The 13,740-nt window shown below is 46.1% G+C and overlaps 1 protein-coding gene across 1 annotated transcript in view; it reads right to left on the reverse strand.

Annotated features, from left to right (window-relative positions):
* LOC111955942 (plexin-C1-like) overlaps positions 1-13,740 on the reverse strand; it is a 31,224-nt gene that overhangs the window by 11,792 nt on the left and 5,692 nt on the right. The window contains exons 5-12 of the mRNA XM_070436520.1: positions 11,614-11,906; positions 11,415-11,517; positions 11,078-11,158; positions 10,884-10,920; positions 9,110-9,243; positions 8,708-8,884; positions 8,148-8,250; positions 7,873-7,945 (exon numbers count right to left, since the gene is read on the reverse strand). Coding sequence (XP_070292621.1) covers positions 7,873-7,945; positions 8,148-8,250; positions 8,708-8,884; positions 9,110-9,243; positions 10,884-10,920; positions 11,078-11,158; positions 11,415-11,517; positions 11,614-11,906 — 1,001 coding nt within the window. The remainder of the gene's footprint in view (positions 1-7,872; positions 7,946-8,147; positions 8,251-8,707; positions 8,885-9,109; positions 9,244-10,883; positions 10,921-11,077; positions 11,159-11,414; positions 11,518-11,613; positions 11,907-13,740) is intronic.

The raw sequence follows: 13,740 nt of genomic DNA on the forward strand, positions 1-13,740 counted from the left end.
TGTGTGTGTGTGTGTGTGTTTGGGCTGTGTGTGTGTGTGTGTGTGTGTGTGTGTGTGTGTGTGTGTGTGTGTGTGTGTGTGTGTGTGTGTGGTGTGTGTGTGTGTGTGTGTGTGTGTGTGTGTGTGTGTGTGTGTGTGTGTGTGTGTGTGTGTGTGTGTGTGGTGTGTGTGTGTGTGTGTGTGTGTGGCAGTGTGTGTGTGGCAGTGTGCTGTGTATGTTTGTGTGGCAGTATGCCGTGTGTGTGTGTGTGTGTGTGTGTGTGTGTGTGTGTGGTGTGGTGTGTGTGTGGTGTGTGTGTGTGTGTGTGTGTGTGTGTGTGTGTGTGTGTGTGTGTGTGTGTGTGTGTGTGTGTGTGTGTGGTGTGTGGTGTGTGTGTGTGTGGTGTGTACCTGGCTGAAGTTACCTATTACAAGATGAGGCCAATCTGTGGCAATGCCTTACTCAGGCTGATCAGTTTGAATATGGAGTGAAAGATCCTGGATCTCTCTCACCTGTAACCTTTCGGCCCTTCTACCCTCCACTCCTCCAGGTGTCCTGGTGCTGACCCAGATTCATTAACCCTTTCCGCACCATCCCCTTTCAACTTCACAAGGACCCAGTTTATTCCTGTTGGTTACTGGTGGTTCCTGCGGAGGGCTAACTCCTTCCTCTTGTGCCTGGTTTTTTCTTCTACCTCTCGCCAGACAGCATCGGCGGCACAGAAACTCTCTTTTGTCACACCACCATCTTGTTATGATCATGTCTTCAAGTCTTCAATCCAGGCTAGCGAGACACAGTCAGCCAGAAGTGCCCACTCTAGACGCTGGTTTAGTACTATCTTACCCTGAATCAAGAACCATTCATTTCCTGCTCAGGAATCAGCATACGGCCCCTGATTCGAGTCTCATCAACGTTCCGCAGAACCAACCGCAACCTGGAGACCATCAACGTAGAGATCCACTCCAGGGTCAGGTCTAATAAATATGTTTGTTTGTTTTTCTTGTCATTGGCTTGTTGTTTTTTTTGTACAGTACACGAGTTTCAGGTCTGGAGTGTAATGCTATGTTTTGGCCTCACTGTGTGTGTAGCCACCTGTAACCCCTCCCCTCTATCCCTCAGCTTCATAGACGCACACCATCGCTGGGGTCACCGAGGGACTCTGTGGCCAGTGGAGCCACTACTATGGAAAGGACAAGTAAGAGCTTCCTTTTCCTGTTTCATCCACTTCCTGTCTTGTGAACTTCCTGTCCATCTACTCCAGGGTATAGCATAAGTTTAGGGGGCGGCAGGTCTGGTTTCAACATACACGGTGCCGACAAGGTGAACAATAAATACTATCACAGTACGAGTCACAAAGTTTGGACACACACTTTTGTCTTTGGTTACACATGACCTTCCAAATCTGTTTATTTTTCATAGTTTCTTGATGTATCACTGATTATATCTTCAGCAATGTGAGAAAATAGTAAAATTAAAGAAAAAACTCTTGAATGAGTAGGTGGTCCAAAACTTTTGACTGGTGGCTCCGTGTGTGTTCTTCCTTGTTATTATGTGGCTTCCTCGTCTCCTTTCATCCATCTGCTATGTTACTTTCATTAAAAGGACTTCCTTAGGGGGGGGGGCAATCAATTTGCTTCCACGCTAACCTGTGTTTAAAGAGCAGTAAAGATGAAAACTCGGTGCGGAAGTTTCTGACCTTCTCCGCTGGCTTCATATTAATCACAAATGTCAACCGTTGTTGTGTATAACTTTTGTTTCCTTTGTAACATTGCATTTTGGATAGCTCAGTCCTAACCTGCTTTCGCCTAGTGGACTTCTGATGGTGGAGATTAAAGTTTTTTCTGTCAGGAAAAATACAATTATCCACTAATTCAAGATCACTTGCGTTCTAGATTTTTCCTGTCTGCGGTTTTAGTTTTTTTGGTTGCCATTGTTCTGGCTGTGAAAGCGTGGGTTTGACATTTTATTAGTAACAGTCGTGTTTCCTTTGAGCTGTACATCTCTCATGAGTGGGCTTTCCTCTTTTCGCCCCTATGCCCCGAAAGAAAATGTACATGTCCTTCCACTGTATACTAACATCTCCATCCCCTCTATGACCCATATCTCACGTACACCCTCTCTACACCAGAACGGGTTCTCGCTCTGGAGTCTTTTTAAGTAATCTTAGTCAACTCTGGCTAGTCAGAACTTTGTCCTCACTCCCATGAAGCAAAGCCCAGCCCCATTCGCCTGTCTTTTCTTTTGTTTCCATGACATAATTGCCCCCACTTAGCCTTTGGAGGGCTTTGGCCGGAGGAGCCGTACATCTATCCAGGTTCTATAACTCTGTGTGAACACCAAGGCATGACGTTTAATATTGCCTTCATGGGATTATGAAATGCTTCTGTCCTGTGAGTGTCTGTGATAATGTTTTAGTATCTGCCCTCTTTGTCCGGTTTCTGAAAGTTAATAACCGTCCTCTCCAACCCCCTATGTAGTTGTCTGAAGTTTAATAACCGTCTCTCCAACCCCTAATTGTAGGTTTTCTTCTGCAGTTTAAATAACCGGATCCTGCGTAAGATCCTGATCAGGGATAACCGGCAGAGTCTAGCATTGTGTCTCTTTTACAAGAAGCTGCCCGAGCCTGCTAGAACGCAATGGACGATTTGGACACAGGTGTCTGGGCGACATCAACGCTGGTTCCTCCATTGTCCTCTACAGGTACGTTTATCCTTCTCTCTCTCTAAGCTTCTTGCTCGCTCTCTCTCTCCTTTTGCCTTCTCTCTCTCTTTGCTCTCTATCCTTTCGCTCTGCTCTCCCCTCCTTCTCTCTCTCTTCGCGTGCTCTTCTCTCGCTTGTTCTCGCTCTCTCTCTCGATTGCTCTCTCTTCTCACTCTCTTGCTCTCTCTTTTGGTATATTAGGTTAATACCTTAAGCATTTCTGTACCCCATTTTTTTTTAGGGGATAGATCCGCTTAATTTTGCAGATTAGATTGTGCTTCCATTGGCACAGTTTACATTGTCTGCAATCATTTTCCAATTTCCCGCAATATTTTTGATGTAACAATATTTATACGGTATATCAAATATATACAGGGCATTCCGAAAGTATTCAGACCCCTTGACTTTTTCCCACAATTCTTGTTTTACGGCTTAGCAGCCTTATTTCTTTCTTCTCTAAAATGGAATTAAATGACATTTTAAACTTGTTTCCCTTCCATCAAATGCTACCACAACATCCCCCATACATGACACAAGCAAAAACACTTTTGAGAAATGTTTGCACAAAAAATTACGAAATATCATATTTACATAAAGATTTCAGACTTTACTCAGTAAAGGCCTCGAGTCTTTTTTGGGTATCGAACACTACAAGCTTAGCAGCATTCCTGTATTGGGGAGTTTCCTCCCATTCTTCTCTGCAGATCCTCTCAACCTCTATCAGGTTGGGATGTGGAGCGTTGTGCACAGAGAATGTTCGATTCGGTGCCTTAGTTCAAGATCCGGGCTCTGGCTGGGCCACCTCAAAGGACATTCGAGATCTTGTCCCTGAAAGCCACTGACTCCTGCAATTGTAGTGGCTGGTGCTAGGGTGTTGTCCCTGTTGGAAGGTGAACCTTGCCGCTCCCCATTTGAGGTCCTGAGCGCTCTGGAGCAGGTTTTCATCAAGGATCACTGCACAAAACATCCCCACACGCATGATGCTGGTCTGGAGGTTTCCTCCTACCGTGACGCTTGGCATTCAGCGCCAACGAGTTCAATCTTGCCGTTTTCAATCGACCAGAGACTCCTTGCGTTCTCATGGTCTGAGAGTCCTTTAGGTGGATTTTGCAAAACTTTCTCTCACGCATTCGCTCAGTTTTGCTGTGGTGTGCACATACTTTCGCAAATGCCTGCATTACATTTTATGGGCACACAGATATTTTTTATATTAGTTTATCTTGTCTATATCTTTAAACACTCCACCCCTTGTGCTCCCCTCGAACCCCCTCCCATTTATCTCTGTAAAACTCATCAGTTTTGTATTCCTCTATTTGCATCCTGTTTTTTCAACTGCTGCTGTGATGTTTTCAACAACAGTTCTGAACCCTTTCTTGTCACATAGTTTCTACAGGTTGTAAATTAAAGATGAACATTTTTACGTTAAGAGTATTAATTGTATTATTGTGATCGATTGACTATGGCTTTTAACCCCCCCAGCAGCCTGGCTATTTCCACAGTTAGCCTCCAGAAGATGTTCCAACTTCTTCAAGCCATCTCCCTGAACCTGCCGAGGACCAAAATAAGCTACATATGGACAGTAAACCCAATACATAGTGATCTACCTGATTCCTGTCCTCTTCGCAGTTACAAAATCTGCAGAACTGGCATGGTTGTATCTCTGTGTTCCGGTTCCATAGACATGTGCCCCATGGAATCTGTACATTCAATAATCTCTTTTGGGAGATTTTATTATTTTGCCGTCTATATGTCACAGTTGTACATTTTGTTGTCCCTTAATATAAAACTGTATACTTTTTTTTATTTAATGCAGCAATTTCGGTCTTTAATGGCAAGGTCCAACACACACACAAGTTTTCCTTACTTTCTCCCTTCGACTCTGCCTCCTCCAATTTTGTGGTAATGCTCTGCACCATTAGTTGGTTGTAATTTTGGGGTAGAGCAGACACTTTCCATATATTTTTGTTTAGCTTGCATGTGTGACCATAACTCACCAATTCCTACTTTTCTGATATCATTTACAAGATGATATTTCCGTTTTTTTAAACATTCTGTTATTTCTGTCGTTTGTTCTTCTCAGCGAGGAGAAAGAAGGGCTCGGTAAAACCGCAAGAGGAAGTTTGTGCTGCGTGACCTGATGAACATGCCATGACATTCTGTCAGGAAACATGTACAAGAATCAGACAACGGGTGAGTAGATTCCTTAACACAGGTTTACCTTTACGCAGAGCCTGGTTTGTTACATGAAAAGTTTGTGCTTCCCATACCTGTGAGTGCTGTCTTTGGCATATATGCCTGGTGGGTCGGCCACAGTTTTACATTTCCCATAAGTGACCCTCACCATTTTGAAAACCGGAGCCACAGGGAGTGTGCTTGTGCTCTGGGATTCTCTCTGTGGACCTTTATCTTATTATCTGCCCACTCCTATCACAGCCCCCACAACACATAACGCACACACAAACACCAAACACACCTGTTTTACTGTCACAGATCTCAATTGGTATGCATTGGGTTTCTTGGGAAGGACATTCATCATGTTGGGATGTGTTGAACTTTCTATTTGGACACCGTCTTGTCCGACTTCCACTCTCCTAGCCTAAAAAAACAGGTCTGACAAGCTCTTTGTTCCCCCATGCGGCCATCATTTCATTTATTTTCTTTTTTCAATTTGACCTTTATTTAATAACGTACGGAAGTCTGTAAGAAAAGCTTCTTATTTTCAATGATGGCCTATTAGAACAGTAGGTTAACTGCCTTGTTCAGAGGCAGAACAACAGATGTTTTACTTGTCAGCCTCGTTTTGTGGATTTGATCTCGAAACTTCCGGTTACTAGTCCATTAAGTCGCTCTTAACCACTCAAGCCTACCTGCTGGTACTTTAGTCATTTATTGTAACGTCTATTAAGCCCCTAGGCTACCTGCTGGTTACTGGCCCAACGCTCTATACTTGCCCCACTAATCCGGGCTACTGCTGGTTTACTAGTCCAAGACTCGCTTTTACACCTGGAAGGCCTACCCTGCTGGTTACTAGTCCCAACGCTCTTCACCACTAGGCTACTGCTGGTTACTAGTCCAGACGCTCTAAACCACTCTAGGCTACTGCTGGTTACCTAGTCCAACGCTCTTTACCACTATCGGCCTTACCGTGTTCTGCGTTACTAGTCCAACGCTCTAACCACCTAGGCTACCTGCCTGGCCTTACCTAAGTCGCACGCGCTCTTACTCTTCACTAGGCCTACCTGCTGGCTCTGGCCCAACGCTCCTAACGCACATAGGCTTAGCCTGCTGGTTACTCGTCCAACCGCTCTAACCACTTAGGCTACCTGAATGGTTACTGGCCCAACGCTCTAACGCACTAGCGCTACCTGCTGGTTATCTTAGCTCCAAATCGCTCTTACCCGAACCTAGGCTACCTGCTGTTACTAGTTCCATACGCTCTTACCAATCTAGGCGCACCTGCTGTTACTTTAGTCCAAACGCTCTAAAACCACCCCAGGCTACTGCTGGGTTACTAGTCCAACGCTCTTCACCACTTACGGTCCCTGCTGTTACTAGTCACCATCGCTCTAACCACCCTAGCGTCTACCTGCTGGTTAACTAGTCCAACGCTCTTACCACCTAGTGTTCCCTACCTGCTGGTTACTAGTCCAACGCTCTAACCCACTAGGCACCTGGTGCTGGTTACTCAGTCCAACGCTCTACCACGCACCTCGGCCTTACCTGCTGGTTACTAGTCCAACGCTCATTACCACTAGGCTACCTGCTGGTTACTAGTCAACGCTCTAAACACTAGGCTCCTGCTTGGTTACTAGTCCAACGCTCTCTACCACTAGGCTACCTGCTGGTTATAGTCCAACGCTCTATTTACCACTAAGGCTACTTTTGCCTGTACTAGTCTAACGCTCTTACGCACTAGGCTAACCTGCTAGTTACTAGTCGCATCACGTCTACCACCCTAGGCTACTGCTGGCTTAACTATTCCCAACGTCCTCTAGACCTACTTTAGGCCTACCTGCTGTTATTAAGTCCAACGCTCTCTTACCACTAGGCTACTGCTGGTTACTAGTCCCAACGCTCTAACACTAGGCTACCTCTGGTTACTAGTCCAACGCTCTATACCACTAGGCTACCTGCTGGTTAATCAGTTCGCCATTACGCTCTAAACCACTTAGGCTACCTGCTGGTTTACTAGTCGACGCTCTTACCACTAGGCTACCTGCTGGTTACTAGTCCAACGCTCTACACCACTAGGCTACCTGCTGTTACTAGTCAACGCTGCTAACCACTAGGCTACTCTGCTGGTTACTATGTTCAACGCTCTTCCACTAGTGCTACCTGCTGGTTTACTAGTCCAACGCTCTAACCACTAGGCCCACCTGCTGGTTACTTAGCCAACACTCTAACGGGCACTTAGGCCCTAGCTTGCTGGTTATAGTCCAACGCTCTAATTACCACTCAGGCTACCTGCTTGGTTACTAAGTCCAACGCTCTAACCACTAGGCTCCTGCTGGTCTAATGGCCCAATCGCTTCTATTATACCACTAGGTGGGTCTACCTGCTGGTTACTAGTACCAACGCTCTACACCACTAAGGCTACCTGCTGGTTACTAGTCCAACGCTCTTCACCACTAGGCCTACCTGCTTTTGTTACTAGTCCACAACGCTCTTCGCCACTAGGTCTACCTGCTGGTTACTAGTCCAAGCGCTCTACGACCTTACCTCTCTCAGCAGCACATCCCACTGACTGGTTTCAGCTCCAATGCGCTCTTACGACTAGGCTCGCTGCTGGCATCACACATGATCACCAAGCTCTAAACACTAGGCTACCTGCTGGTTACTAGTCCAACGCTCATCACATTCACGGTATAGGCATAAACCTGCTGGTTATAGTTAACGAACCACACAGCATATACCATCTGAGCGCTACCTGCTGGTTACTAGTCCATCACGCTCTAAGACTGCGCCCTCAACCTGCTGGTTTTACTATGTCCAACGCTCTTACCACTACAGGCTACCTGCTGGTTCCTTAGTTCCGATTTGCGCTCTACAGCCACTAGGCCCTACCTGCTGGTTACTAGTCTAACGCTCTTACCACTCAGGGGCACTGCAGTTATAGTCACCAACCGCTCTATACCAACTAGGCCCTACCTGCTGGTCACTTACACTATCCAACGCTCTAACCACTCGGCTACCTGCTGTTGTTACTAGATCCCAAGTGACTGGCTGGTTAATGTGTTCAAAGAGAGGTGTGTGGTACCACAGAGTCTAAAAACACCAACAACATGAATTAGAATACCTCAGATATTGAGGCCCCCATGACTGAGTTCTGTGTTGTGTGAAGGTGAACGTTTGGKGAGKTGTGGCAGTGTGCATGTTCATATTAGGTTACTGACTGGTTACGTGAGAGTGGGTGAAGACTTGACGCTTAGTCAAGAAATCAATTAAATCMGTCTGTTAAGACGCCTACCTCAGAGCTGTAGTTGGTATGGATGGTCTGAGGGGCGTGGTCATGAACAACCCCCTCCACAAACTCCAGATGGAACCCTTGGACCTTGATCTTCCTCTTCCCACTGCAGGACACATACGAAATCAACCAATCAGAGGAGGGTTGTTGGTCACACCTAGCGTGCTGATGGGAATTGTAGTCATGTACCATCAGCATTATTTAAATAAGCCAGAGAAAGAAAAAAAAGTTGTAACACAAAACAAAGCATTTCACAGAATAAATTAAGTAAAACTAGCTAACCAAACATGAAGAATCTGCTTTAGAGAGCTACCAAAAGCAAAAAGGGAAGCCAGTGCTGAGCAGCTGAGAGAAAGAGGGAAATGAAACATCTATTAAAACACTGTTGTATGAAGCATCTTCTGGGAAGCGGCCCACTTTCTTTCCCCGGTAGACAACACCATGGCCAGTAGCCATATGTGGAAACGAGTTACTGGCATGTTTCTTAACCACTGTATAGCTTGTGTGTGTATATATAACAATTCTGATCATATGTGCGTACCTAAGTGTGTGTGTATTTTTACCTAGCCCAGGTAGTGCTTGGTATTAGCCCAGTGCAGGACGGTAAGGACCCATAGGTGACAGTGGCCTTGCCCAGACAGCGACCGTCTGGCAGCACGACACACACACTGACAGAACCTTTGTCTCCACCGGGGATGTGGAACGTCAGACTGGACCCAGTGTGGTTCCACACTGGAGACCTGACCAGGTGATACACACACTACACAGGTTAGATACACACTTTACCAAAACACCGTGATAAGGCATTGGGTTTTCATGAATGAAGTGAGAACCAGTGAAAAAAACATCTAAATCATTGTTTAAAAGCATTGATTTAAATAATCCACGTTTTATTTATCTCAAAAAATGATGTTTGCGTCATTAGAAAACAAATCATATTCAACCGATTGTCCACTTTGACTCACTCCTTGAGACTGCAGTSCATGTGCCCTTGGATGCGAACCTTGGTCACATGATCCAGGTTCTCTCCATTCATCAAGGCATGGTTTCTCCCATGGAAGGACAGAACACTGGGCTTTATGGAAAAGATCACTGGCTCCTAACAAACACACACAGAGACAGACACCAAAAATATTTCTGATAAAGACAAGTGAAACTAAATATGTGTTTGTGGCCGCAGGCTTGCTCTTTAGTTTTGGTGAATAATGATGAGTGACAAAGTTAGAGGCATAAATTTCATACCCCCCCAAAAATGCTAACCTCCCCTTTTATTGTAATGGTGAAAGGTTAGCATGTCTTGGGTGTATGATATTTGTGCATCTGTAACTTTCTCACTCATCATTATTCCCGATTCATTCAGGACTATCAGTCATCATGGTACCATCCACATAAATGTAGAACCGTTCAGAAACATTCTATTCTTATTTACAATAAAAGTGACTCCAAAATTACACAATACATTATTTACCATTMATTTCAATTGGGCAAAAAAAATATCTGAAACTTAACCAAAACAAACAGCAAATATGGGACCAAAATACTAAACTTTTGACAACTTTAATACACATGTGAATTTGTCCCAATACTTTTGGTCCCCTAAAATGGTGGGACTATGTACAAAAAGTGCTGTAATTTCTAAATGGTTCACCCGATATGGATGAAAATACCCTCAAATTAAAGCTGACAGCCTGCACWTTAACTKCATAGTCRTTGTATCATTTCAAATCCAAGTGCTGAGCCAAAACAACAAATGTGTCACTGTCCCAATACTTTTGGAGCTCACTGTATGTAATTATGATGGATGGTTTGAAATCTACTACTACTGCCCTGGGGCACAGTCATGTGATCCATGATCCCCACTGTAAGAGGTATGATGAYTTGACTCAGAGACAAAGGCTCTATTCTCAAACATCTTCTTACTATATAGAACCTTTTTGATCCATCTGGTTGAGATAAAATCTCTATTTTACGAGTGATCTAAATGTAGGATGCGAATCTACAAAAGATGCCCAGATCTATGAATATTGCTCTGTCTAACTGAATATAGTATCTTGGCATTGGTAGACATCCATTTGTCTCTTCATTTTGTCCTCAATCTTAGCTTTCGAGAGCGAGAGTGTGAGAGAGAGAGAGGTTTGATAAGGCCAAAGGTAGTTTATGACACTTTAACAAACACCAAACCCTATAAGGAACAAACACTTCCTTCACCACCAAACACACACAGCTATATTCATCACATCTAATTCAAGTATCCACATTTCATTCAGACTGTGAGGAGCATGATAACAAATGTATTATTTATTATTAGGTATGTATTTTCGTTGTGGGTGTGTGTGTGTGTGTGTGTGGTTTTGTGGTTGTTGTTGTGTGTGTGTGTGGTGTGTGTGTGTGTAGTGTGTATGTATCGTATGTACGAAGTAGCTACAACACACGTATGAACACATATTTTTGTTTGGTAGTGTATGGGTTGTATGACACATATACAAAAAGCTTGTTCAGATATCCTAAGCTATTTGATAGGTACTTTGCAAGAAATGACGTGTGCCCGGCAATCACCGTAAAAATCTCAGCACTTCAAGTCCACTCTGTGTCACATGCAAGCACAACGCACATCGCGCACACAAAAAACCACATACAACTTAGTTCCCTGTTCTGAGATCAAACTTCCCTATAAGGGAACATAGATCCACTGAGAGATTCTGATGAAGGAAAAGGCTGTGATAGCGCAGGATGACTTACAGAGTAGTCATCCTGACTGGCTGAGTCTGCACACGTCCTGGGAAGGAAGTGAGAGAGGTTGATGAACAAGAGACAGGAACACACATGGTGAAAAGTTGCGAGATGAACTCCTCAAAGAAAGGTGTTGTTGTGTTGTGTTTTGTTGTTGTGTGTTGTTGTGTGTGGTGTGTGTGTTGTGTGTGTGTGTGTCATACCTGTATGGGGTCTGAGTTGGCAACTGGGTCAGGCACACGCTCTTACTCCAGCTACATCCAGCTGTCATGCACTGAGAACACCTGAGAGACACAGAGATAGGAATAAGAATACTACAGTTTAATCATAAACATGTGTACCATCTGTTACTCAAGCAAAATGTGTACTAACAGATCTACAACATACAGAAAGGCAAGTGTGTAACACAATCTGCCCAACATATAATTTAAAAGATGTCATTATAGTAAATACTGAAGTAGGTCTAAACAAGTAGATTTGAAACATAGCCATATCAAGGTGCTGAGGAGTAGCATGACAGATCTGGGATTTCTGACTGACAGGGCAGAGGTAGGTGGTCCAGTGATGTCTGAACAGTTAGTGAGCATCAGTTTCTCAGTAAGGGCCTGCTTCCCGACTCTTATCTTCACTGTGGCATTCAACCCTATGTGGAAGAACACAGGGAAACAATCTCTAAGCAAGATGCTCCGTTTTGTGAGAAATGAGAAATCTACAGGAGAGTTAGAAGGTGAAAGGTTACCTCCAGCAGGAAGCTGGTCGCTGGAGAACAGGCAGGAGCATCGCGGAAAAGCTGGAGCGGGGCTTGTGCTCTTACACAGATCACCTCTTTGAGGTGAAGAAGTATTGAAGAAGTTGCAGGTAAAGGTGAGACTTCCTGTCCCATTCACAGTCAGGTGGACCTTGRCAGTGAGTGTGATCTCCTCTCCACTGCTGCTCTTCTCCACCTGGTAAGAGACCATGTTCTGTTGTTGGGAGTCCTCAGAGATGGAGATCCAGGCTGAAGCCTGAAGGCAGTCATCCTGAAACGAACATCTAGAACACATCACAGAGGGGTGAGGATGAGCAGGTTTAGGGTGACACAGATAAAAAGGACAAGTTTGGAGTCATTTAGAAATGTCATTGTTTTTTGAAAGAAAAACATTTTTTTTGTCCATTAAAATAACATCGAATTGATCAGAAATACAGTGTAGACATTGTTCATGTCGTAAATGATTATTGTAGCTGGAAAAGGCTGTTTTTTAAAACAAAAAACACCAGTCTCAATGTCAACAGTGAAGAGGCGACTCCGGGATGCTGGCCTTCTAGGCAGAGTTGCAAAGAAAAAGCCATATCTCAGACTGGCCAATAAAAATAAAAGATTAAGATGGGCATAAGAACACAGACACTGGACAGAGGAACTCTGCCTAGAAGGCCAGCATCCCGGAGTCACCTCTTCACTGCTGACGTTGAGACTGATGTTTTGTGGGTACTATTTAAGGAAGCTGCCAGTTGAGGACTTGTGAGGCACCTGTTTCTAGGTTCTCAACAGAGGAAACTAAACCACCTGCCTCTAATTGAGAACCATATCAGGTCACCCATTATCCAACATAGAAACACATAACATGAATGCCCACCCAAAACTCACGCCCTGACCGACTAACACATACAAAAACAACAGAAAACAGGTCAGGAACGTGACATAACCCCCCCCCCTCAAGGTGCGCACTCCGGACGCACCACCAAAAGTCTAGGGAGGGTCTGGGTGGGCATCTGACCACGGTGTGGCTCAGGCTCTGGGCGAGGTCCCCACCCCCATAGTCAATCCCAGCTTCCGTATCCCTCCCGAGATGACCACCCTCCTATTCCACCCACCTAATTAAGGGGCAACACCGAGATAATGGCCAGCACCGGGATAAGGGGCAGCACCGGGATAAGGGCAGCTCCGGACTGAAAGACTACAGCTCCGGACTGAAGGACGGCAGCCTCCGGACTGAGGGGCAGCACCGGGACAAGGGGCCGCACGGACAAGGTCAGCACGGACAAGGGGACAAGGGGACACCGGGATAAGGCAGCACCGGGATAAGGGGCACTCCGGGACTGAGGACGGCAACTCCGGACTGAGGGGCAGCCGATGAAGACTGAGTCCGGACTGAAGGACGGCAGCACCGGGACTGAAGGACGGCCAGCTCCGGACTCGAAGGAACGGCAGCTCCGGACTGAAGGACGGCAGCTCCGGACTGGAGGGCAGAGCTCCGACTGAGGGGCAGCAGCTCCGGACTGAGGGCAGCTCCGGACTCGCTGACGGCTCTGGCTGCTCATGGCTCGCTGACGGCTCTGGCTGCTCATGGCTCGCTGACGGCTTGGCTGCTCTACTGGCTCACTGACGCTCTGGCAGATCCTGGCTGACTGGCCGGGTTCTGGCAGATCCTGGCTGACTGCGGCTCTGGCAGATCCTGGCTGACTGGCGGCTCTGGCAGACTGGCTGATGGCGGCTCTGGCAGATCTGGCTGACTGCGCTCTGGCAGATCCTGGCTGACTGGCGGCTCAGGCAGATCCTGTCTGGTTGGCGGCTCTGGCAGATCCTGTCTGGTTGGCGGCTCTGGCGAGATCCTGACTGACGAAGCGCTAGCGGCTCCTGACTGACGAATGGCTCTGACGGCTCGGACAGACGGGCGGCTCTAATGGCTCGGACGACGAGCTCAGAGGCGTTGCAGACGGATGGCTCAGATGGCGCTGGTAGACGATGGCTCAGATGGCACTGGGTAGACGGTGGCTCAGATGGCACTGGGCAGACGGATGGTCTCCTAGATGGCACTGGGCAGACGGATGGCTCAGATGGAGCTTGGCAGACGGCAGCTCTGGACACGATCTCTCTCTTTTCCTCAAT

Source organism: Salvelinus sp. IW2-2015, linkage group LG3, assembly GCF_002910315.2.
Source record: "Salvelinus sp. IW2-2015 linkage group LG3, ASM291031v2, whole genome shotgun sequence".
Lineage (NCBI taxonomy): Eukaryota > Metazoa > Chordata > Actinopteri > Salmoniformes > Salmonidae > Salvelinus > Salvelinus sp. IW2-2015.